This window comes from Mauremys reevesii, linkage group 6, assembly GCF_016161935.1.
Source record: "Mauremys reevesii isolate NIE-2019 linkage group 6, ASM1616193v1, whole genome shotgun sequence".
In the NCBI taxonomy this organism is placed as follows: Eukaryota; Metazoa; Chordata; order Testudines; family Geoemydidae; genus Mauremys; species Mauremys reevesii.
The window spans coordinates 75,588,908-75,614,899 of record NC_052628.1 but is presented as its reverse complement, the minus strand read 5'-3'; the positions used below and the strand labels follow the sequence as shown (position 1 = coordinate 75,614,899).

General features: G+C 40.8%; 1 protein-coding gene and 1 long non-coding RNA gene across 2 annotated transcripts in view; one reads left to right on the top strand and one right to left on the bottom strand.

Annotated features, from left to right (window-relative positions):
* Window positions 1–17,380, top strand: part of MARCHF3 (membrane associated ring-CH-type finger 3) — a 126,205-nt gene extending 108,825 nt beyond the window's left edge. Inside the window, exons 5-6 of the mRNA XM_039544514.1 lie at window positions 9,953–10,162; window positions 16,945–17,380. Of these exons, the coding sequence (XP_039400448.1) occupies window positions 9,953–10,162; window positions 16,945–17,103 (369 nt within the window). The 3' untranslated portion in view covers window positions 17,104–17,380. The remainder of the gene's footprint in view (window positions 1–9,952; window positions 10,163–16,944) is intronic.
* On the bottom strand, window positions 13,623–20,589 carry LOC120408030. Its single transcript, XR_005600375.1, has 4 exons — window positions 20,367–20,589; window positions 16,031–16,056; window positions 15,107–15,196; window positions 13,623–13,704 (listed from the first exon to the last, which is right to left on the bottom strand). It is a non-coding gene; the product is annotated as an uncharacterized LOC120408030 (long non-coding RNA).
* Window positions 20,590–25,992: the final 5,403 nt, after the last annotated feature.

Genomic DNA, 25,992 nt, shown 5'->3' with positions numbered 1-25,992 from the left:
AGATCCAAAGAGAGAACACCCCCCAAAACAAAGAACCCAAACAAAGGCTTCCCTCCACTGAGGTTTGAAAGTATCTTGTCCCCTGATTGGTCCTCTGGTCAGGTGTTTGCCAGGTTCACTGAGCTTGTTAACCCTTACAGGTAAAAGAGACCTTAACTATCTGCGAGTTTGGCTTCTACCTCGGATGTGGTAATGTTTACCTTCATATCCTCATTCCCATTTGTCATCCTTCCATTATCCCTAAGCTCCTCATTAGCCTTATTAAAGACTGAGGCAAAGTATTTATTTAGATATTGGGCCATGCCTAGATTATCTTTAATCTCCATTCCATCCTCAGTGTTTAGCGGTCCCACTTTTTTGTTTTTTTTCTTATTTATATGGCTATAGAACCTTTTACTATGGGTTTTCATTCCCTTTGCAAGGTCCAACTCTACATGGCTTTTAGCCTTTCTCACTTCATCCCTACATGTTCTGACCTCAATAAGGTAGCTTTCCTTGCAAATCCTGCCCATCTTCCACTCCTTGTAGGCTTTCTGCTTTTTAGAATCATAGAATATCAGGGTTGAAAAGGACCTCAGGAGATCATCTAGTCCAACCCCCTGCTCAAAGCAGGACCAATCCCCAGACAGATTTTTGCCCCAGATCCCTAAATGGCCTCCTCAAGGATTAAACTCACAACCCTGGGTTTAGCAGGCCAATGCTGGGGGAAGGCTCACTCCTTTTCTGAGACTGCACACAATGTGTCTAGATTCTTCTTCCCATACAAAAAAATAGGTGTAAAGAAATATGAAGGAATGCAAGCGAAGGTGACTAAATGTGAAGTTAGCCATTTTCACGAGTAACACTTTGTAAAATTCTTTCCAAAAGTTTTACAGTCTGATATTCAGGGCCATATTCAGCCATAAAGCTAGAGAATGCAACTCCAGTGACTTTAGAAGACTTATGACAGAATTGAATTTGGCCCTTATATTGTAAAATAAGTTTTTGAATCAAATCACTTCTTCGCACAACACATGCAAGCATATTGAAGATAAGCTATATTAAAGAAAAACATTAAAGTGTAACTAAAAAGTATCTTGTAATTTAGGAAGGCTATTATAAATGGTAAACTTTTCAGTCTATAAGCAATACTAATCAAATGTTTACCAATATACAATTTTCAGGGGGGGAAATCTCACCTCTCTGAGATGCTTGCTCATCCATCTTGGTCTACAACTCCTGCCTATGATTTTTTCTCCTTTCTTCGGATGCAGGCTTCTGATAGTTTCTGCAACTTTGACTTGAAGTAATTCCAGGCCTCCTCTGCCTTTAGATCCACAAGTTCTTCAGTCCAATCCACTCCCCTAACTAGTTTCCTTAATTCTTTAAAGTTAGCCCTTTTTAAATAAAAAACCCTAGTCCCGGATCTATTTTTGTTTATCCTTCCATCTAGTATGAACTGAATTAGCTCATGATCACTCGAACCAAGGTTGTCCCCTACAACCATTTCTTCTATGAGGTCCTCACTACTCACCAAAACCAAATCTAAAATGGCATCCCCGCTTGTTGGTTCTTCAACTACTTGGTGAAGGAATCCATCAGCTATCACATCCAGAAAAATCTAAGCCCTATTATTATTACTAGCACTTGTCCTCCAGTCTATATCTGGGAAGTTATTTAACTCAGAATATGTATTAATACTTGGGGAGCAAACAGCTGTGCATATCTCCCTATCAGTGTTATAGAGGGTGAACAATTGATAATTTTGCATAAGCATTTATACAGGGTAAAACGGATTTGTTTGGGTTTAGACCCCATTGGGAGTTGGGCATCTGTGTGTTAAAGACAAGCACACTTCTGTGAGCTGTTTTCAGGTAAACCTGCAGCTTTGGGGCAAGTAATTCAGACCTTGGGTCTTTGTTGTAACAGACGGGAGTGTCTGGCTCAGCAAGACAGGGTGCTGGGACCCTGAGCTGGAAGGGAAGGCAGGGGTAGAAGTAGTCTTGGCACATCGGGTGACAGCTCCCAAGAGAGTTTCTGTGATCCAACCTGTCACAATGATGAAGTAAACCAATTAAGAGGAAACTTTGCTCATTTGTTCATCTCAGGAGTCTGAAGTTTCAAATTATTTGATGAGGTCAAATCATTTCTCAGTATATTTATGTTGAAAGGGGATCTCTGGAAATTTCAAATTGTTAGCTGTGCATGTGTGAAGTTTTCCTTTTAAATACCAAGGATGGTTTTGGAGCAAAATTATGCTGGTCAAAGATTTGTCTCATTGTAATCCATTAATTGGCTTGTAGACAAAGTCTTCCAGGCGTGTCACAAATCCACAGATTCGTCAGTGCTGGAGTTTGTATTTGGATCTTTAAATTACTTGAAATATGTGGAGTCACATGAAGCCAGTCAAGTCTATGTTAATTGAACAGCTTTGAAGAAGACCAAGAGTTCAGTTTAATCTATCTAAGGTAGATGACAGCTTAAAATTCAACTCTGCTTTGAAAAGTAACTATGGAAAAATGGCACATTCTTACACAGCAGATCCCTGGCTGTTCCGTCAGTCAGTGTGCCTACTGATGGTATATAAATGTTTGCTCCTGTTCGCACTGTGGAGATAAGAGGGAGTGGGTTGGATTCTGGTCCTTCTTGTGCATCAGCAGAATTGATTACTACATGCCAGTCACTTACACCTGTGCTGCGTAAGAGCTTTTACATGTGTAACTGGGGGCATAAGACTATAGGTGCTGCAATAGCGTAATAGAGTGATAGTCCGTCTAATCCGGTATCCTGTCTCTGAGACTGGCCAGTACCAGATGTTTTATAGGAAGGTACAAGAAATCCTGAAGTAGGCCATTATTAAATAACCTTCCCATAGCGAGATGTCTTCCTAAACCTTGTCAGTTAATGGTTGGCATATGATCTAAAGTATGAGGCTTTAGATCCCTTCTAAAAAAAGAAAAAATACCATATATACTCATTCATAAGCTGAATATTTTTGGTAAAAAAGTGAAGCATCAAAGAGTGGGGATCGGCTTATAAATGGGACTACACCAAAATTTTATGATTTTAAACTCTATGGAATAATTGAATTGAATATCTAATACATTGTCATTTTGTTTACCTGGAGCAACTGCAGGCATGGAGCCCCTCAGCTCACTGTGGCCATGGTTTGCCATTCCCAGCCAATGGGAGCTGTGGGAAGTGGCTAGAAACGGTGAACTGTGGCCACAGGGAGCTGAGGAGCTCCATGCCTGCGGACGCTCCAGGTAAACAAAACTTCCCGACCCGCCAGTGGCTTACCCTAATGGGCCAGGAGCCAAAGTTTGCCATCCCATTTATTGATCTCAATACTGCAGCCTTTTAAAGTTGCAAAGGCTTTGTTTAGTGGACTAGATTGGCTTGAAATGAGTACTAAAAGAGCAGTGCTGCAGATCTACATGACATTTGACCCATGCAGTTCACAAAATGCTACACCTTACAAGCCAATCAGACAAATACAGTGAACGATAGTACTATAGCACTGGTGTCAGTCCGCTACTGTGTAATTTGATCTCTTCATGCATGTCTACAAATGGACCTCGTAAGTCTCGAGCCAATATGAAAATAACGCACAGAACTGATGGAATCTCTAATAAAATTTAAATAGCCTATTATCGCCACAGACATGCCAATCTACAGTGCTGCTTTGAAATAAACAAAGAACAAAAATAATTTGACAGTGATAAAGCAGATGACATTCCTATATAAAGTCCTACAAAATCTATAACAATAATCTATTTTCATACTAGTATTTAAAATGAACAATGGTGAAATCAAAAGAAAACGGTCTGCTTATCATGCAGCGTTGAAACTTAAAGTTGTTGAATATGCAGAAGCAAACAATAATTGCGCCGCTGCTTGTGAATTCTCTATCAATGAGAAGCAAGTAAGAGAATGGCAAAAAAATAAAACAACACTACAAGACATGCCAAGAAGCAAGAAAAAAATGTCCAACGAGGTCCGCTTCATTTCCTGAGCTGGAGAAAGATCTCGATAATTGGGTTGTTGAATGTGGACAAAATGGGTACATTGTCACTAGAACTGGAATTTGTCTGCGTGCTCTGCAAATGTCGAAAGACGACAAATACAAGTCAGAAAAGCCGTCAGTGTTTGTCACATCAGCGGGTTGGTGTACTTGCTTCATGAACCATCATTGTCTCGGTCTTCATCAGCGAACAAAGATAACGCAAAAACTGCTGAGAGATCTGGAAGAAAAAATCGAATCTTTCCGAAGGTTTATTATAAAACATCAAAAGGAATATGCATTTGAGCTGTCACAAATAGGAAATATGGACGAAACACTGATGACATTTGATCTCCGAGCAACAGAATGGTAACTGGTGTTGGTGAAAAAGCAGTTTTAATTAAAATGGCTGGCCAAGAAAAAATCCATTTTATGGTGGTTTTATCGTGTTTGGCACATGAATCAGAGCTTCCTCCTGTTTTTATTTTTAAAAGAAAAACCTTGCCCAAAAATCATGAAATTTCCTGCTGGTGTCATCGTACATGCACACGAAAAGGGACGGATGGATGGATGAAAGTGGGATTATTGAATGGCTGGAAAAAATGTAGAATAAGAGATCAGGAGCACTTTTCAAGAAACAGGCTATGCTCGTCTGGGACATGTTCAGGGCACACAAGACAGATGAAGTGAAAAATGTGGCCAAAAATATGAAAACTACTTTGGCTGTAATACCTGGAGGCTTAATTTCAGTTCTACAACCGCTTGATGTCTGCCTGAACAAATCCTTTAAATACAGGCTTTGCAAAATGTGGTCTGAATGGATGTGCTAAGGTATGGCAAAGTTGACAAAAGGCGGGAATCTTATGAAGCTCGAAATCAATCTGGTCGCCCAGTGGGTCAAGAATGCCTGGGTGTCCATTCCCTCGGAAATGATAGAAAAATCATTTTGGAAATGCTGTATCAGCAATGCACTCGACAGGTCAGCAAATGATGCCATATTTGATGATGACACAACAGAGGCTGAGGATGAGAAGGAATATGAGTCTGAAGACGACACTGCCGACGTCCATGATGACAATGCAGGTGCAGCTGTGACTGAAGTACAGTTTAATGAACTGTTTGGTGAATCAGAGAGTGATTCAGACTTTGAAGGATTTTAAGACTTTTTAAAGTCTGATATTGTTCTAAGTTACTTGTTTTAAATATCCATTTACTGATTTTAAATATTGACTGTAATTGTTCAGTTATTATTATAACAGGTTTTTCATTAGATTATATTAAAATAATTCTAGCAAAACTTTTGAGTGTTTCTTGTGACGCCAACTTTTAAAATATAGCAGGCGTTGGAAAACGTTGGCTCCTGGTCTGTCAGGGTAAGCCACTGGTGGGTCAGGACGTTTTGTTTACCTGGAGCGTCTGCAGGCACAGAGCCCCTCAGCTCCCAGTGGCCACAGTTTGCCATTCCCAGCCAATGGGAGCTGTGGGAAGTGGCACCAATTCCTGCAGCTCCCATTGGCTGGGAACAGCAAACCGTGGCCACTGGGAGCTGAGGGGCTCTGTGCCTGCAGACGCTCCAGGTAAACAAAACGTCCTGACCCACGAGTGGCTTACCCTGGCAGGCCAGGAGCTAAAGTTTTCCAACCCCTGAAATATAGGGTTGGCTTATGAAAGGGTTGTACAGTTTTTGCTATTTTTGCCTATCCGTCTTGGGGGGTTGGTTTATAAATGGGCTAATGAACGAGTATATACGGTATAATCTTCTTTACTATAATAGAGGATGTTTTCATTTTCCATGTAAATATTATATTTTTTTCTGAATCCTACTAGGCTGTTTGACTCAAATATATTTTGTGGCACTGAAGTTTCATAAGTTAATTGTGTTGTATGAAAAAAAATTCCTCTTTATTTTTTTAATTTATGTATTTTGCTTGGCTATCCCCTGGTTCTTGTATAAGAATAGGTAAATGAGAGCACCCAATTGACTTTCTCTCTAACATTCATTATTTTCTGTATTTCTATCTTATCCCCTCTGACTTTTTTTTCCTTTTTACACAATTCCAGCATTCTGAGTCTCTTTTCATGTGGACCTCTCCCCATGCCAATGATCATTTTTATTGCATGGCTCTGGACCTCTTCTATTTCAACTATATCTTTTTTGAGATAGGGTGACCAGAACTCAGAACTGTATTCCAATGAAGACTTGATTTATTAAACTGCACTGTGATATTTTCAGTATTATTTTCTAACTCATTCTTTATATAGCCTATTTGTTTGCTTCTCTAATTTGTCGTTGCACCCTGAGCAGAAGTTTTCATTGAATTGTCTACATTGACTCCTGGTCTTTTTTTTCCTGAGTGATTTCAGTTACTTTGGAACCCAGTAATGTGTACAAATATTTCAAATGATTCCTTCTAGTCTGCACTGCTTTGCACCTGTCAACATTGCATTTGCATGTGCTATCATGCTACTCATTCACGTGGCCTCCTTAGGACCATCTAAAGCTCCACATAGTCTTTACAAACCTACATTATTCTGTGTCATTTGCAGATTTTGCCACTTCACTGTTTTCAGATAATCACTATATTAAACAACACAAGTTCTAGTACTGAAGTTGGGGCATCTTACTCTTAATCTTTTGCCTGGCTAAAAACTGATCATTTATTCCTGATTTATGTTTTGTTTCTAGGCTAGTTCTATGAAAGTTCTTTACCTCTCCCCCCATGACTACCTAGTTTCCTTAATAACCTCTTGGGAAGGACTTGGACAAAGGCTTTTTGAAAGTCAGTATCATATGAGCTGCTTCTTTATTATTTTTCTGACAAACTCCAATAATTCTACTAGAATTAGAGGTGAATGTTTTCCTTTATGGAAGCCATCCAGTTTGGTCCTATCATATCCATCTAATTGTTTTATAATTCTGTGTTTATGTATCATTCAGGCAGTCCTTTGCCCTGCTGAACTTTTGTTACCAGTACATGATGTACAAGAAGGGGGAAAAAAGTTTGATTCTCATATTCTAGATCAGCAGTTCTCAAACTTTTTAGCAACCCAAGGCCCCCCATCTTGATTTAATTTTTTTTGCAGCCCCTAACCCCCCCCCCCCATCCAGCCCAAGGCCCCTTTCTCACCCCACCTCTTCCTGCCCCCAGTCCACCCCTGCCCCCTCCCCCTCCCTCCCCGTGCCTTCTGCATGCTGGGGAACAGCTGTTCAGCAGCGTGCAGGAGGTGCTGGGAGGGAGGAAGGAAGGAAGGGAGATGAGTTGATCAGCAGGGCCGACAGACCCACCTGGAGTACCCTTGCGGACCCTGAGTTTGAGGAAATGCTATCCTACATTAAATCTGTGACATTGCCACTGAGAAAAAACTTTTTTCTTATGACCACAGCACACTCTAAAGTCAATTTCCAGACACAATTGTTATAATTGTTATAAAGATTTTCATTTCTTGTAGCAGTTGTGATCTAATGTTGGATTGCACATCAGGCAGAGTTTGGGTTGGGTGTTCTATTCCTGAGTTTGCATTGACTCATTCTGTTGGTTTAGGCAAGTCATTTAGTCTCTCTGTGACTTAGGACTAGTCTACACTGCCAACGTTAAAGCATTGCTGCATTCATGGCAGAGTGCTGGGAGAGAGCTCTCCCAGCGCTCTGAAAAAACCATCTCCATGAGGGGTGCGGCTCCCAGTGCTGATGCACTGTCTACACTAGCGCTCTACAGCACTGAAACTTGCTGTGCTCAGTGGGGTGTTTTTTCACACCCGAGTGAGAAAGTTGCAGCCCTGTAAAGTGCCAATGTAGACAAGCCCCTAGTTTTCCCATCTGTAAATTTGGGATGATAATACATGTCCACTTTGAGATCTATAGATAAGTGTGAATATTTCTTTGAACTAAACAAATATTTTGGTTAAAACATGACCATTTCTGTGGAATCTTTCCCTTTTCAAGGGTGGCGATATCTACCATCCTTAATTTACTGTAGAAACCATTGAGACTTTCAGTTTCATGAAAATTTGCTGGCTTGATTTTTTTTTTCAGCTGTAAAGTAGTTTGACCGTGCATGTTTCTAAAACAAAAGACTGAAAACTAGATTCTAAATAGAAGCATATTTAGGAACAATGGTGTGCTACATTGGGAGGAAACACGCAGTGACTGAATTCATGCCACCAATACAGTGGATTACACATTTGCAATTTTGGGTTCATATTTGAAAACTAACTTCTGAAATATAAAGCATTTATGCTATAAGACCTGCTTATAACAGTCCCTGGAATGTTTTTGCTAAATTAATAATTGCCCTTTCCATATTCTCCTCATCCAATACCCAGTTTCAGTCAATCTTTGTTATTCAGTCAGTCTGGACCAGCTGGGTCAAACAAGATGGAGCCATAAAGCTGGGTGTCATTGACATATGGAGGCAAAACCCCTAACTGACTTCAAGACTGTGCTTGATAAGTTTATCGAGGGGTTGGTATGGTGAGACTCCCTACAAGGCCATGTACAGTAGCTGATCTCACTCGTTAATTGACTTACATAAAATACAATTGTTAATTCAAGTGTAGGTCTTTTATACCTTACAAAAATTACACTGCACAGAGAAAACACTGTAAAGTGTGTGCGTGCGCCCCTGCCACCCCCCTCCTTCAGAATAGGCCTCCTCTCCAAATGCCAGCACCACAGCCAGCCACATCCTGCTCTGATGGAATGTCCCAGTATGGTGCATGCCAAAACCATCATCACATAGTGAGTTGGCCAGCTACATCTTAGGGCAGGGAGGGCCTAACCTGAAGCCCCTCACAGCATGGTTAATTGCAGACACTAAGGGTATATCTATACTGCAATTAAAAACCCATGAGTGACCTGTGCCAGCTGACTCAGGGTCGTGGAGCTTGGGCTAAGGGACTGTTTAATTTCAGTGTAGACAGATTCAGGCTGGAACCCAGGCTCTAGAACCCTGTGAGGTAGGAAGGTCCCAGAGCTCAGGCTGCAGCCCAAACCCAAACATCTGCATCACAATTAATCTGAGCCTCTCAAGCCTGAGTCAGCTGGCATCCACAGGTATCTAGCTGCAGTGTGGACATACCATTAGACCACGGTGCTGAAATAAAAAGATTTTACCATTTTAGGCCCTTATTTGGAGAGGTGAGGGTGTGAACATCAGCAGTGCCACTGAGACCGATAGGAGTTGCAGATGCTCAGCAACTCTCGGTGTAGGTCACCTTTTAAACAAACACTTTCAAAAATCTTTCGATAGGCACCTTTTAAAAGGAGAATCCCCACTCCTGTTCCCTTTAGTTCCTTGCATTCTCCTTATAGTTTCTCATTACAGGGATCCATGGAAATTTGAACAAGGTGACAATTATAATCAATCATTTCTAGAAGCAACCAAAACAATCTGGAACTGTTTTAATGTAGTTATAGGCTCTTATTTTGTAATATCTTTTATACAAAAGACATCTCAACATTTTAATGCTTAAGTGACCTTGAGATTAGGGGCTTGTCTACTTTTGAAATGCTACAGCAGCACAGGTGTTGTGCTTCAGCGTAGACACTACCTACACCAACAGGAGAGGTTCTCCCATTGGTATAGATGTGCCATCTTCCCAAGCGGCATTAGCTAGAATTCTTCTGATGATTTAGCGCTGTCTATGTGGGGATTTAGGTCAGTTTAACTGTGGCTCCAGGGTGTGGCTTTTTCACACCCTTGAGCAACATAGCTAGGTCTATCTAATTTTCTAGTATAGACCCACCCTAGGACATTAAGGGTATATCTACATTAGAAATACTGCACTGGTCTAGCACTGTAGAGTATACATTACAGTGATGGAAAGGGTTCTTCTATTGCTGAAGTAAAATCTACCTCTCCAAGATGTGGTAACTAGATGCCATAAAAACTGTTGCTACCACAGCCATGTTTCTATACCATTCTAACAAGATTTTACTGACACTTCTTTTGTTTCAATTCCCTTCTGCAGTGGCTAAGAAACCCAGGTCCGCAGCATGAGAAACGGACTCTGTTTGGAGACATGGTGTGCTTCTTGTTTATAACTCCCCTGGCGACCATCTCTGGCTGGTTGTGTCTGCGGGGAGCAGTGGACCATCTGCACTTTAGTAGTAGGTTAGAAGCTGTTGGCCTCATTGCACTCACTGTCGCACTCTTCACTATTTACCTCTTTTGGACACTAGTAAGTACTGTTTATCTAACTATCATGTGGTAGGGTATGTGTCATTCTATTACCTTTTTATAGGAGTTTTTTAGAGTAATGTCTGTAGAGGACCTATAGGTTTCATCCCAATTAAACTATACAGAACTCTTCCTTAAAGGTACTTTGCCTTTATTTGGTAATAACTGACTCAGCACACCACAGGAGATGGCAGGAGGGAATGAGCAAGCTCGAGGGGAGAAGAGTTCAAGACAGATGTTGCAGGAGTGAACTGTCTGACGCTAAGGGGAGGAGAAAAGGGAGATTTAAGAGGGATCCTGGCAGCCTTAAAATGGCTGCCACATGGCCGTGGCACAAGAATGGTCTTCTAATTTGACTTCTGACACTTTTCAAAGTGCTGAGTTTGTGTAAAAATGTAACCTTAGTAGAATATTTTTCACATCCCTGCTTCTTGAGGCCCCCTGTATTATGCCGTGGACTTTGCCACAGAATCCACACCTTGCTGCAGGATGGTGCTTCAGAATCTAAGCGTTCATTTATATAAAAAATAGCCCCATTTTGAGCTCTTGTGATACCCCTCCAAATGGGAGCAGAATGCAAGGGTTTGGCTGTGCTGGAAGGTGGCTGAACCAATATAGTCATCCCGTGCGCAGTGCACCCACACTTGTGCTAAAAAAATTCCAGTGCAGCCAACAAGCCCTAAGCCAACACCAGGTTGCATCACTGAGGCTGTAGGCAACCTGAAGCAAGCAATAGCTCTGAGCAAGGACTGACCTGCTTCATTCATTCCATTTGTGGTGTTGGCAGCAGTGTTGCCAATACGCATAGGGTGACCAGACAGGAAATGTGAAAAATCGGGACATGGGGGGGGGGGGGTAATAGGAGCCTATATAAGACAGACCCAAAAATCAGGACTGTCCCTATAAAATCGGGACATCTGGTCACCCTAAGTAGGCATGATTGCAGGCCAATTTGGGAGTTCTCACAAAAAAAAACCACATGCAGCTCAGAAATTTTGTCCAAAATGTCTGCAATTTCTCCCTTCTGCCCTTGGTGCTGTACTTTGCAGCAACTCACCAAAGGAAACAGCTAACATTTCCCTGTGGCAAGTGTGGCTTAATTCTTCAGTTTGTAAACATACTAGGTTGGAAGCACACTAGAAGTTAGGCAGCAGAGTGTTTTTGTATTTGATGCTACCCCTCAGGCTACCTTACAGAGCTTGTAGATTTCAGATGATCACTAAGATACTTCTGTACTATACATCCAAGTCACCCTGAAAGCCCAACTGGGGCCTGATTTGTTTCTTAATTTCAGAATTATTAGTACGGTTTGGAACTATGCAAAAATAGTTTGGCTAAATAATTAGATTTCATTATTCTTGGTGCATGGACTCCTGTGGGTGCCCATTAAATAACTACTGCAACTACTAAAAACTACTTGGGTAGGGCCATTCTTAACAACAGCAACATTTAAAAATCACTTATTCGTTTTAAAAAAGGGTTTCTTTCCTTTAGAAGTATGGAATGAGAAGTGTGTGTCTTTCAAAAATTTGGTAAGTGCTTAGCTATTATGGTGATGAGCCTGATATCAATATGTAGCTCAATCAATTTAACTCAAATACACCATCTTCTTTGCACAGTGCCCCCCCTAGTTGTGGTTTTTCAACCGGGGAGGGGGAGAACAGGAGGGAAGAAATCTATATCCAGTTCACTATATTACTCAAGGCAGCAGGAGGTAGATGTGCAAGGGAGGCAAAGTATCTCACCTTGCAGAACAGCAACCACACCTGTGACAAGTTAGATCACAAAAACCCTCTTGGGACTGCCAGCTTGGGACTCCAGTACCTTGCCTTGTTTGAGCCAGACCCACTTGCCTGCTGCAAACACAGATCCAAGTCTGAACCACGTCCCCCACAAGCTGCAGGCTTAACTGAAAACAGCCTAAGAAGTGCTCCTGTCTCCAGCACTCCAATACCCAGCTCCCAATGGGGTCCAAACCCCAAATAAATCTATTTTACCCTGTATAAAGCTTATACAGGGTAAACTCAAATTGTTCGCCCTCTATAACACTGATAGAGAGAGATGCACAGCTGTTTGCCTCCTCCTTCCCCCTCATGTATTAATACATACTCTGGGTTAATAAATAAGTAAAGTGATTTTATTAAATACAAAAAAGTAAGATTTAAGTGGTTCCAAGTAATAACAGACAGCACAAAGTAAATTACCAAACAAAATAAAACAAAACCCACACAAGTCTAAGCCTAATACCGTAAAAATTGAATGCAAGTAAATCTCACCCTCAGTTGTTCTGATAAGCTTGACAGACTAGCCTCCTTCTAGTCTGGGCCCAATCCTTTCCCCGGTGCAGCTCAGGTGCTAGCTAGGGGATTTCTCATGACTGCACCCCCCTTGGTTCTGTTCCAGCCCCTTATGCACAAGCCAGGAATCCTTTGTCCCTCTCTAGGTCCCCCCCTCCTCTTCTCAATGGAAAACCACCAGGTTAAAGATAGATTCCAGTTGAGGTGACATGATCACCTGTCACTAAGACTTCATTGCCAACTTGCCAGCACACACACATACAAGAAGACTTACAAGTAAACAGAGCCATCTACAATCAATTGTCCTGGTTAATAGGAGCCATCAAGATTCCAAGCCACCATTAATGGCCCACACTTTGCATAACTACAGTAGGACCTCAGAGTTAAATTTTATATTCCTACTTTCAGATACAAGAATGATACATTCATACAAATAGGATGATCACACTCAGTAGATTATAAGCTTTGTAATGATACCTTACAAGAGACCTTTTGCATGAAGCATATTCCAGTTGCATTATATTCACTCATTAGCATATTTTCATAAAATCATATAGAGTGCAACGTCACAACTCCCATTTTGGAGGAAGTGAATTGAGTGGTTAGAAGAACGAAACCAAGTAGCCAGGACTGGGATCTCATTGAAGCACTGCTACACAGAATGAGTTTGAACAGATCACTTAGGTGCTGTGTGCATCAGTTTTCCCCATCTACAATATGGCTGTAATGTTTCTGTACAGACAGGTTGTAAGACTTAAATACTTTTGTAAGATGGCTTGACATGCTTAGCTGAAAGGCACTGTCTGTATGCAAAGCATTTTAGAATACTTTATCAGCAAGAGAGTAAGTTCCTCTGGAAAGGCCAAGACTTTCAAAGCAGCTATGATTTTGGCTGCCTAACTAAAGCACCTTAAAAGGGCTTGACTTTTAGAGGGTATTGGCCACTCAACTTCCGAAAATCAAGCCCATCCCAAGTGCGTGAAGTTGGGAACACAAAAAAAAAAAAAATCACATAACTTTTGAAAAATCTTGGCCCGATTATCTTTACTCTTGCTACAGAGCTCTATGCACCTCTATATAGCAAATCTTTGTGGTGCCAGAATAAAAAGTGCCATCAGCAGATCCATTCTAATCTGAAAGATAGGAACATAGGAGAATCTGCACTGCTGTTAGAGAGCCAGGGAAGGAATATTCTTATCACTTCAGGATAAAGTATATGTGCAGCACAGTGATGCTCCTTAAGGTTCTGGAAAAAGTAAACAAAATTTCATTTTACTTCCAACAAATCAGTTTAATTTTCTCTATAATCCAAAACTGGCATATGGGTTATTTACACACCACTACACCTCAGTGAACCAAGAGCTTAATGGGCTGCCAACAGGAGACACTTCTTTGGTAGAGAGGTTCTTAGGGATAAGGTAAAATAGCTTCCTTGCAAATTTAACAGCCAAAGTGTCCCAGAAAGACTATTGCTTTTCTTCTGAATTTAGACAATATATCCGTCTCCTATACACAAAAAATGGTTGTCTGCTTGAGTAGGAAGATCTGCAAGCTTTCTATTTAAAGCAGAATTTGACCCTAAATTCTTGGCTTGACTTGCACACTGAGTAGTGCCTCTGACTTCTGTGGGATTGGATAGGGTGTATATCAGAGCATTATTTTAATCCTCTAGTTTGCAAAACTATGTAATTGCTGTTTAAAAATATTAAAAACAAATGCATATCTGAATGAGTTCACGAAGTACCTAAGTGAGCTTTGAAGATGGATTTCCCCAACTCTTGCTCTCCAAGTCCAAAGACGCTTATTATGCCAGTGACTGATGTAAAAAAACATACATTTTATGTAGCACCTCAGGAGTTTCGTGTCTAATAAAATGGCTTCTCTGAGAAATGCAATGGTGAGCAGCCCTCACTGTTACTGAAATTCACTAGCTAACATCACTTGGAAACTGCCCTAAGGCAAGAACCCATCTTAAACAAGCTGTCAAGCTTAACTAGGATATCTTGTGAAAATGTCTTAAAACAGTTCCAGCCTGGATTAACAATGCAGCTATTCCAGAAAGGACTTGCTTGATGCTGCAGAGAACTAGAGTTAAAATCCAGAATATCTAGAGTTGTTCTTGTGTTTTCTGTCCAGAATTTATGCCCATTCATTTCAAAGAAAGTTCTTTACCTCATTCCAATGTGCTTTCTCCTGCTGTTAGCACACTCGTCCATTTAGAGACCTCATACGTGTTCATGTGTTCAGTGAAAATGGAAATAATAGGCTATGTCTCCACTGCAAAAAGCTGTGTTTTTACACTAGATAACTAACTCCGTGTAAAATCCTAGTGGAGAGAAGACAGACATAGTAGCTAGCTGAGGTAAACCACAGCTGGGGCATATAGGGTTGACCTTGACTAGCTATACTGAGATAAATGCTGTGTATACCTTGGCTCCACTAGGATTTTATACTGAGATAGCTTTGAGGGAGACATTTGCATCACTTGAAATAAAAGAGCTATCATTTATGTTCCCCAAATCCTCCTGGCAATCTGTCCTGGATGCTTATTTGCAGCTCCTAGAGTAAGGACATGAGTAGCTTCCTTTGACAGTTACGCAGCCATAGACTGAGTGTATTGCAAGCTCTGTGTAAATAAACAGCAGTACCTTCCTATTGTCCCTCCCTCTCTCCAGACTCTGTGTGTCATCTCCAGATATAGTGTCTTCATTTCACTCCATATCTCCTGGATAGCAGACCTACAGAAGTGGTGCAGTTGCATAAAAAAATCAATGACAAATGACAAGGTTTCTGTCATCAGTGCACAGGCAGTTCCCACCCACAGCTCAAGAGTACTATATTATTGACATGTATTACCAATACACTTCACAAATAAAGGGTCTGATACCTTATATGCATTTAGCACTGAAGGCAATGGTAATTGTGTGTGCAAAAACTGCATTCAGCTGTCAGTATCTACGCTGCAATCACTTCTCTCACTACTGCTAATGCATCCACGTGAGGGATGGAATACAGTAGCTTTTAACACACAGTTATTGCTAAACATGTATGTAAGACAGGAGGTGAAATGTTCTGCATCCAGTTGAAACTTTAGTGGGTCTTTAGATAATGTTTAGAAGCCCCATTCCCAGTTTGTTAATTTCTGGCTGAAAATGGATAGACACAAAAATGTGGGCCTTTCCCCTCCCTTCTCAGAGGGGACCTCCACTTACTCTCTTCTTATCCCTGGGGTGAGTTACTGCCATTTTCTATCTCCATTTTTTTTTGCTGTCACTCACCTGCTTCCTGGCAGCCACTCAGTCCTCTGCATGTGCCTTCCTCTCTAGTCTCCCGCTACTTCCAGTCTGCTGCCCGGCTCCCATATATTCCTCATCCCCATAGCCTTCCTCCACCCCCACATTCTTTGTACCATGTTCCCCCTCACTGTCTCAGGCCTAAGCCACACCTAGTGAATAAGAGTGGTCATCTGCACTGACATTAATCTGGCTTCAAACTCATTCAAAATACCTAGCTTTACAATGGCAACCCCACTTCCTCTTGCAAAATATGAAGGGAAACGTTGGCCATCTTACCTGAGGGCAGTCTGGCTTCAATTCCACTGAAAACAAAGATGGCCCTTTTTAGCGCAAGTAAAAGTCATAAGCAATCACCAGCTTTTCTGGAGATCCTGAGCAACTTAAAAAAAACCAAACAAAAACACAGCTCCCTAAATTGAAACACTCATGCTGCCATGGTGAGAACTGGTAGTTCTGCAACATGGCGCTCAACTTCTGTATCTTCTGTGGAGTCTTGAGTCTGACACATTAATTGGAAGAAAAATGGTGGGGGGGATTAGAAGCAGGAGAGCATAAGCCTCAGTCATTATTTATATATGTGCCTACCTCTGAACTACTTGCAGATCTTCACAATGAAGTTACTATCAGTGTCTCAACTGTCAGCATTAAGCTATATGTCAGATTCATTTGTTTCCAAGTTGCTGCCAATAATTTTAACAGTTATGAAAGTGGCTTGTTCCCAGATAGGGGAGATAGCTAGTTTGTAAGATTGTGAGTGCTTCCAGCTGTGGGGAGATAGGAATGGACTCTGGCCCAGTTTTTGTCCTGAGTAACTCCACTTCCCTGCTGCTGAAAACCTGTGATGCAGTCTGTGCAACAGTGGTCTCTAGCCTGAGATTGTCATCTCGCTACTGTTTTTATCCAACCATTAGGCTGGTAATACATGGGAATGAGTGGACAGCAGCTAATGGGGATTGGTAGCACAGGGGAGCTGAAAATAACATAGTAGCATTCAGTACAATTCATTACAGATAGAACAGTGGTTCTCAAACTTTAGCAACCCCCCCTTTTTATTTAAATTTTTTCCACAGACTCCCAGGCTGACTTCTAATTTCCCCCAGGGGTGTTTATTCTTTGTTTCTAATTTATTTCATTCTAGGACACCAAGCATTTTTAAATTTATAATCTATTCTCTCTTGATCTTCCACCAGGTGTCATTTAGGTACCACTGTAGATTATACAACGAATGGCGTCGGACCAATCAGAGGGTGATACTCCTAATTCCAAAATCTGTCAGTGTTCCTTCTAACCAGCAGTCATTGCTGGGCCTTCATTCAGTCAAAAGGAACTCAAAGGAGACAATCGTTTGATTTTGGCAGTTCTGTACTGGAGTCATGCACTAAATATACTTTCTTAAACCCATGGGCTCTGATTCCATCCAAAACCTGGTACAGTGCTATTCCGGTTTACAAACTCTTTACAGAGGAAGAAATCACTGTTAATTAAAATCATGGATGCTGCAATCATATGATATTTGCTAAGCTGCCAAACATGTTTATTTAGCAGATACTGTATGGAATTCTACAAACTCATGTTAATACCTGCCTTGTCAGTGATGCAAACCCTTCTTTTTTTTTAATTGTTTAAAAATATTAAAACTATGATAATTAACAATGCAAAAAAAATTTGAGTGCTTTCTTTATTTCTACAGTATTATCTGGATAGGAACCAATGCTGAATATTTTATTTTACTGACTCAAAGAAGTTGGCATTACAAGAAGGAAATTGTACTACTTTAGTTTTATTTGAAGGGCATCTTATACTAATCTTGGATTATTAAAAATATTTTTAAAGCGAGTTCTGCAAATGGGCATTCTATTTAACAACATAACCCCTTAAAAAGCACTCTCTTCCATTTGTTGTTTGGTAGTAAAAACCTGATAGAAAATATTTTTCTAATAAGAAAAATGCAAAATGTGTGAAACATCTTACAGATTGCAATAATCTTCCGAGTCAAAAATATTTCATAAAGCAGTTCCCAAAAAAGAACTCAGTTACAGGGGTACTTCCTTTTCATTTGGAAGGAGCAAATTAGCCCCAAATTCTGCACTAAAGTTACACTGGTGTAACTAGTTAGTTACTCTTTAGTTACCCCAAGCTAAATTTGGCCCTATTAATTAATTTTGTAAGGGGGCTTTGCATACATAATGAATTAGTAGATCATTAGACATTTCCTAGGAAGCCTGAACATGTCTTGCATAACAATTAGCCTTACTCTAGAAATGCTGAATTTTCAGCTTGACAGGTAAATTTTGCGGAGTATATCAATTCTCTCATTGTAGCATTGAGACTAAGGCTCTTTATAAAATGTAACACTACATGCTATTATGACCACACTGAATTTTGATTCTGAATATTATTTTCTGCTTTTAACCATCCCTTTTATTTTTATATTTTTAAATCATCAATTCATTCACTGACTCTTAGATTTTGGCTCTCACATTATGCAATATAAGGGATATGTAGTTATGTGGGAAGACTCATTTGGTACTGAATGCTTCTACAGCTAAAACCTATTAAATGCTGCTGGCAAGCTAGAGATAAGTAACTTGTTTGCCATTTTAAAATAAGGATTTCCAGAACATGACAGAGGGTAATTCCAGAACCTTGTTTCCCACCCTGCAGAGGAATTGAAAAATGGTAGTGTGTGTGTATAATGAGGAGGTAATGTTTTATATTTCTGATGGATCAAGCTGATGCAGGTGTTCTGTCAGCCAAGATAGAGCTATTTAAATACAAAGCTCTAGCAAAAAACAAACCCATCACCCATACTTTATGCTGTCTCAGCTCACATGTATTTGGAGTTGTAATAATAGAGTTTCCTTTTGACACTAATTCCAGTGATACAAGTAGCTAATATTCCATTTAGTCATCAGCCCTCTAGGAGTATTAGAACTACAAACAGCCATCATTGCCTAACTTTTCTATAATCAAATACCAACTTTGTCCATCAGTGTCACTTTACCCTTCACAGAGAAGCATGATAAACTCTCACTTGACAATCATTTTTGCTGTGCAGTCTACCTTTAATACTTTAGCACAAAAGAGACAGCACAATTAATGATGTAGCTGGGATACAGTATTCCCACAATGGTACCAAGAAGGTAGGTTCCTATCATGCAGATATATTATTCTGTTTTGTGCCTAACATACAAGAGTGGAACAGATCTTTGGAGGAGGTGGCGGCTTTATATCCCACACCCCATATTCATGAATCAGTGTTCTACATGTGCCAAAGCAGCATTACGGTGCCTTGTTCTTCTCCAGACAGCAAGATGGTAAGGTGAGTGCTACTAATGTCACATTCCCACCTTCCTCTCTGGACCAAAGACTTGGCAGTCAGAAGGATCCTATTGACCAGCTCTGGTTCCTCTTTCTCTAGGAATGAGCGATCTTTTCATACTGAATCACTGTTTGGACTGATGTAAATTCAAAATTGCTGTCTATTAAAACAAAAGTTATTGAACAATAGCAACAAACTCAATTTTTTGCTTCTGAAGGGGCGTTAAGGGTAGTAAACGTCTATGGCACTAGCTACACTTAACAGAGCTAATGACAACATGACAAAGGCTCTATTGTGCTATCGCAACAGATCCAGTAAAGTAAAAAATAAATGCTAAGTACTGTACAACTAATAAAGAATGAGTGGCTTTATTCCTTTTGTTAAATTAATCTCATTCTTTCCTTTGGCTGGCAGCAGCTTGGCCGTGGTCCTCAAAAGGATTTTTCACCCACACCTGGAGTTAGGCTTCTCATTCATTTTCCAAGTAAAAATTCAGCTGATAGGGGAAAGGTACTTGATTTAAAATTGTGAACTGAAAACAGAAGTCAAACAATAATGCAATCCTACATGATGTGTTTTAGAAAGCAGCAGGCACAAGTCAGCTTCATTTCTTGCTCTTAGACCCAGTCTTACTCCTGCACACATTCTAGGCTTCTGACAGACTGCTGTCTCAAATGGATACTGTTTGGGCCACATACAAGCCATTTCTGTTCAGTATTAATAGCATCAGTGGGAAAAGGAGAAGAAAGAAGTTCCATTCTTTGTGCCAGACCCTCTCCTTGGTGTAAGCCTAGCTTGTCACATCACAATGACCATGAGGAATATGACAAATGCCAGCCCTGAAATTTCAGCAGACAAAATGCATCTTAAAAAAAAAAAAAAGACTAAATTTATTCCAGCTGTGATGCTAAATAGCTTTAAATACTGGAATCAAAACTATGTTATGCAGCTATGCTTTACAATAGGGAGACCAGATGTCCTGATTTTATAGGGACAGTCCCCATATTTGGGTTTTTTTTTGTTTTTTTTTTTAATATGGGCTCCTATTATCCCCCCACCCCCGTCCTAATTTTTCATACTTGCTATCTGGTCACCCTACTTTACAAGCTAAAGTCATCCTATGTTTTGTTCTTCTAAAAAGAGAATGAATTCTAGGAACTAAATTATACTATTCATGACATTAAGTACTTATTTTTCCATAGTCCTATATTTTATTAAAGTGAGACCTCTGTAAACCAGCAATTACTATGAGAACTTCACTTTTAGCAAGGTACATATAACACCACTGACCTTTTGAATGCAAAAATCTGTGACTCTAGAGAAACGCTCAGCACTGTCAGCCTGTCAGAGGATGCTCTGTTGGATGGTATTTCAAAGAAAAACCATGAGATGAGAAATATTTATAAGGCTGATAGTTTGTTTTGGAGGGATGTGGAGTAAGCGGTCTTCATCAGAGGGCTCTGACACTAGGAAGATTCCCCCTCTCTTCAGTATTTTCCTTTACCAGAGACTGACAAGCAGTCAATTTCTTCTCAAATCAGCTCCACACCCAGTCTGCCTCTTTTTGCAGGGCTGCTAGATAATTCTCTCTCTCTCTCTTCCGCTTTTATTTCAGGTCTCTTGAAAGCTGACTTATCGGTCCACGTTTCAGCAGGTTTCAGCATGGTGTTTATATGGAGTTTACTTTTGAAAGGGGGGGTGGGGGGAGTGGAAGAGTTGTAAGTCTCACTTTTTCAGTTTCAGGATCTCTCCAATTTAACGAAGGAGGAAAACAAGAGATATTTACCAACAGGTGCCTTGCCAGCTCTTTGATGATGACCAGTCTCTACAGGTCCAGAAGGAGGCAACTAAAAGCTAAAACTAAAATATTGTTGGTTCTGGGCTCCAGACATGACTGGTTTATAAACTAATATTGCCTCCTAGTACATATAAAAACAATATACATAGGAATTTGCTCCATATGAGATTCCCTTTTAATTAACCACACCTGTCCCCTACTACTCATACCTGTTTCAAGAAACAGGGCTTTTGTGGGACCATTTGCTACCACTAATATGGTGCCTTTGTGAGTATAATATTGCTGTCTAGTGGCTTGACCCTGCTACTAGCATTCTCCATTAAGTACTAGAGGCCTATGTTTTAGAGTTGAAGGATCTGTGAGCCAGCCTCAGCTGAGAGCTCGAGAGATATAACCTTGTCTATTGGAGAATGTGAATTCATTTCCATCAACAGCCATTTGGGGAAGAAAGCCTCCTGCATAACTCAAGTAGGAATTGTCTAAGGGTAAGACACAAAGGAAGGCCTCAACGTGTCCAAAGGGAGAAGGAAGGGGGTTGACAAAAAAAAGAAAAAACACTCCAATTCCCCATAATTCCTATCATACTATCAGATGACTGCTTTTCCTTTTCTCTTGTGGGCCTTGTAGTTATCTAGACGGGTCCCTCCAACTAGGAGATTCAACATGGGCAAACATATCCCTTGTCCTGTCTCAAATCAGCCAGACTGCTCTGAAATTTTGTTTTTTTTAAACACTATGCTTTTATGGCTGTAAATACTTATCTGGCACTGGGCAGCTGAGGTTGGCTCTCAGTTCTCAAATAGCAGGGAGCACCAAAGAAATGCTGGCTTTAGCATCTCCAGTTCTAGGAGTAGAATTAATCTCTATGTGACACCACTAGGATGAATGCAGCAAGTTTACACAAAGATCTTATGAATACAAGAGGGTGGGTAGATTGTTCTGTAGGCTTCTTAAATTATTACAAATGGAATGTCATCTAGCCAGGACACTTTCAATCAATCCATCCAAGTGGATATGTCCACACTGCTGTTTTTAGTTCTGTAGCTCAAGCCCCATGAGCTCAAGTCTGTAGGCTCAGGCTCCGAGACTTGGTAGCATGGGTTTTGGTTTGTTTTGGGGATAGTTTGCACTGTAGAGATAGCCTCAGGGTCAGGTCTAATTCCCTTTTTTGATATGCAGTTTGGAGATAATGGAAGAGGAGTGCTTGGAGAAAATAGGCTTTTATATGGCTGACTGACTTGTCTAGTCATGATCATGTCTCCTATTGTTTTAATACTACATATGCTGTGGTGTGAAGGCGAGTGTGTTTAGCATTCCATTGGCAATCAATAAAAGGTTTAATTAAGTTAGCTTCAGTGTCTTGGAGCATCACATGGATATGATTGTTGTTGACTCATCATTTTCATAGCTTGCCCCCTCAAAAAAAAAAAAAGTTAAACTGAAGCATCATTGTTTATCTTAACTTTTTAGCATGTATTTAGCCCCAGAAAAGACTGAAGGATGTTTATCTGTGTTCACATGTCCACAGTAAATGAGTATCTCTTACTGCTGAATTTACATACATCACAACCCTATTAGCAGAAACAAAAACAAAAACCAACTTGTGGGATTGGAGTGGTTAAAGGCTCCAGTTTTAAAAGCCAGCCAAAGCACAGATCAGAGACTTGCTGACAACATCTAAAGTAAAACTGATCCCCTTATTCTGTGTAATGAGAGTTTATAAGCGAGGTATCTTAGTATCACTCCCAATTTACAGAATGTGATTAATTAAAAAATGAGGCCTATCATTTTAAGGGTATGTCTACACTACAAAATTAGGTTGATTTTTTAGAAGTTGAAGTCAATTTTATACAGTCTATTGCGTATGACCACACTAAGTGAATTAAGTCAGCAGAGTGCATCCTCACTACCGCAGCTAGCATCGACTTAGAGCAGTGCACTGTGGGTAGCTATCCTGCAGCCCATTGGAATTCTGGGTTAAGCTACCAATGCTTGATGGGGCAAAAACTTTGTTGCAGGTGGTTTTGGGTACATGTCGTCAGGCCCCCTCTCCCTCCCTCCTTCCATGAAAGGACCGGCAGACAATCATTTCATGCCTTTTTTCCAGGGTCCCGTCCGCCAAACCCCCTCAGCCCGCTGCGTGCCTGGATGATCGGAACCCCAGGCAGCCAGCGAGCTGAGCATGGCCGGTGGACGGAGCCCCAGACTGGCAGCAGGCTGAGCGGCTTAGCCCGCTGCTGGTCTGGGGCTCCATCCGCTGGCTCCTGCTAGCCAGGGTCCCGCTCAGCCAGCAAACCTCGGTGAGGTCGATCGGGGTGCCGGGACAGATATGGCTATCCTCCTCTTAGAGCACCGAATGAGAGTGACTCCAGGTCATTCTCTAAGTTTCATCTCATGGATATTCAGTCCTGCCTGGAATATCATGCGAGCTGGAAGCTTCTGCCTCAGGCTGCTCTCCCAGCCAGCAACACCGCGCAGTCGCACCTTCCCCAGCCTGCCCCTTGCTCCCATGGCTCATGAAGCCTGGACAGTAGCAAGGAGCAGTTCAACTTGTGGAATGACAAATCCAGAACAAGGGACTGCACTCTAAGGGCCACGTTACGATTATTTCAGAGTCCTAGATAGCATTTAGTCCCTATAAAAGGCTTCATGAAAATTTCCCCCCGCCCCTAACAAAAATGTTAATTTATCAGAGCAGATGAAAGGATAAGGAACCCAGGACTATAACTTAGAGAGAGTTTCCATATTATTTAACCCATAATTGATATAATTCAAAGTAAAATTTCAGAGCACGGTCTGTTCTAAGACTAAAAATGCAGGAGGGGAGTCAGAAAAAGGAACAGTGTCCTGTTTCCGCCCGGTTTTGAACCGGGGATGTTTCACGTGTTAGGTGAACATGATAACCACTACACTACAGGGCTTCTCTTTTTTTTGCCAGACGCTTTGCCAAATGCACAGGAATGTTTTCTCTACCTACAGAAGCTACCTAATGCAATGTCTATATCTAAGGCCTTCCTGCTCACAAAATGGTCATGCCCCTGCCCAAGGCTGACACAGCGACCTGGCTCGGGCAGGATCACTAGCGAGGCATGATACTTTTGCCGTTAAGCAAACACAGCAATTCTTTCCTGGCCTCTGCCCCTGAATGCCTCCATGCATTACGCTATGCCCTATCATTGTGGGAGGACTGCATGAGCTCGGAAAACGTGTCATCGTGAGTGCGTTTTTTTCGCCTTCTAATCTGTGATTAACTCAGGGACAGAGATAATGGGGAGAGTAGAAACATTCTGGGAGGACTGCATGGTCACCTGTGCTGCTGAGTTCGCCACGCTGGCCGAACAGGAAATGAAATTCAAAAGTTCCTGGGGCTTATAGATTCATAGACTTAAGATCAGAAGGGACCATTATGGTCATCTAGTCTGACCTCTTGCACAATGCAGGCCACAGAATCTCACCCACCCACTCCTGGAACAAACCCCTAACCTATGTCTGAGTTATTGAAGTCCTCAAATCATGGTTTAAAGACCTCAAGTTGCAGAGAATCCTCCAGCAAGTGACCCGTGCCCCATGCTGCAAGACTGTCAAATTGCATCCACACTATCCCAAATTCTACCTGGCAATGTCGATTTCAGCACTAATCCCCTCATCAGGGAGGAGTACAGAAATCAATTTTAAAAGCCCTTTAAGTCGACAAAAATGGCTTCGTTGTGTGGACGGGTGCAGGGTTAAATCAATCTAATGCTGCTAAATTTGACCTAAACTTGTAGTGTAGACCAGAGTTAAGTCCCAGTTGCATGGGCATGTTCAGTGTAATTTCTTTTTGTGCCCAATCTGGCCTCCTTTCTTTGAAAATATTTCTTAAAATTCCAACATTGTTTCTCACTAATAGAAAGCCATTAAGTTGGTGGGTAGGAGGGAAGGATTAAGGGAAACTGATGATTTAATCAAAGATGCCCTAATTATGAAATGGCCTTAAAACACTGAATCTTGATGAGTGATGAATCTTTTATATGTTTTCACTGATACCATTTTAAAAAAATCACGGTCTGACTCTCACCAACCATTTCACAATCTAGTGGGCACAGTAATCAAGAAATGCACTCTCTTAGAGAAGTCAAACTCTAGCTTCTACCTTATAAACAAACAGCCACTTATATATACATAAGTAGCCAGAAATACAAAATACCATTGGATAGCTGTTCAATGTCTTGTATGAAGTGCTTTGGTTGTTTCAGTCATGCTTACAGCAGACCCATAAGGCTCATCGCCACAGCTGTCACTAAACATAGGGATCAGGAACTGAACAGCAATGGAATAAGCAACTCTCTCCACTAGAAGCAGCTCCAAAAAGGTGGTTCTTGAAAGTACACTGTAGGAGAACAGATACTAAAATAAAATTTGAATTAGGCTAGCATGGAAACAAGTTTCAAAAAGTTTTGAGAGGACAAAATGTCTATAGCGTAATGTAAACAAACATCCATGTAATATCCAAATGGTAATTAGCTGTTACACCCAATAAATATTTAATGGAAGACTAGCATTAGAGGTGCAAGAGTGGGAATTTGCTATAATCCTCCCAGGAATATGAAGAGGAAATCAGTAAGATACAATAAAAATAAGTGAGTATAAACAAATCTTGGCAGGAGAGGAAGACTAACACCACAAAAAGATTACAATGGAGGGGGAATTTGGTAAGGAAAGAGGAAGTCTAACAGTAGTTATCAAATATTTCTAAAGCTGCATTGGATTCACTGAAAGGGAAGTGAGTTGCACAATATGATTAAGATTTCGAAGGTTTTTATATTCCAATATGAAATTCTATAAAAATAAGGCTACAGACTGCTAGTGAAGTTTTTAGTATAAAAACAAATTTGCATTTTTCACACACAATGTGGCTGGGGTGGTTGACAACTTTGTATGCTATGGGGAATGGGTCTAAGATACAAAACTGTTCAGACATTTATATCATATAGAGAACTGCCAATTTAAGTGAAATATGAAAAGCCATAAGCACCACTTACGCCTGAGAATGTCTTGTTTCTGCATCTAGCCTTTGACTTCATCATGTGAATGTAGGTCCAAAATCTGTTTTATTAAATTTAGCAACAATTGCCTGAA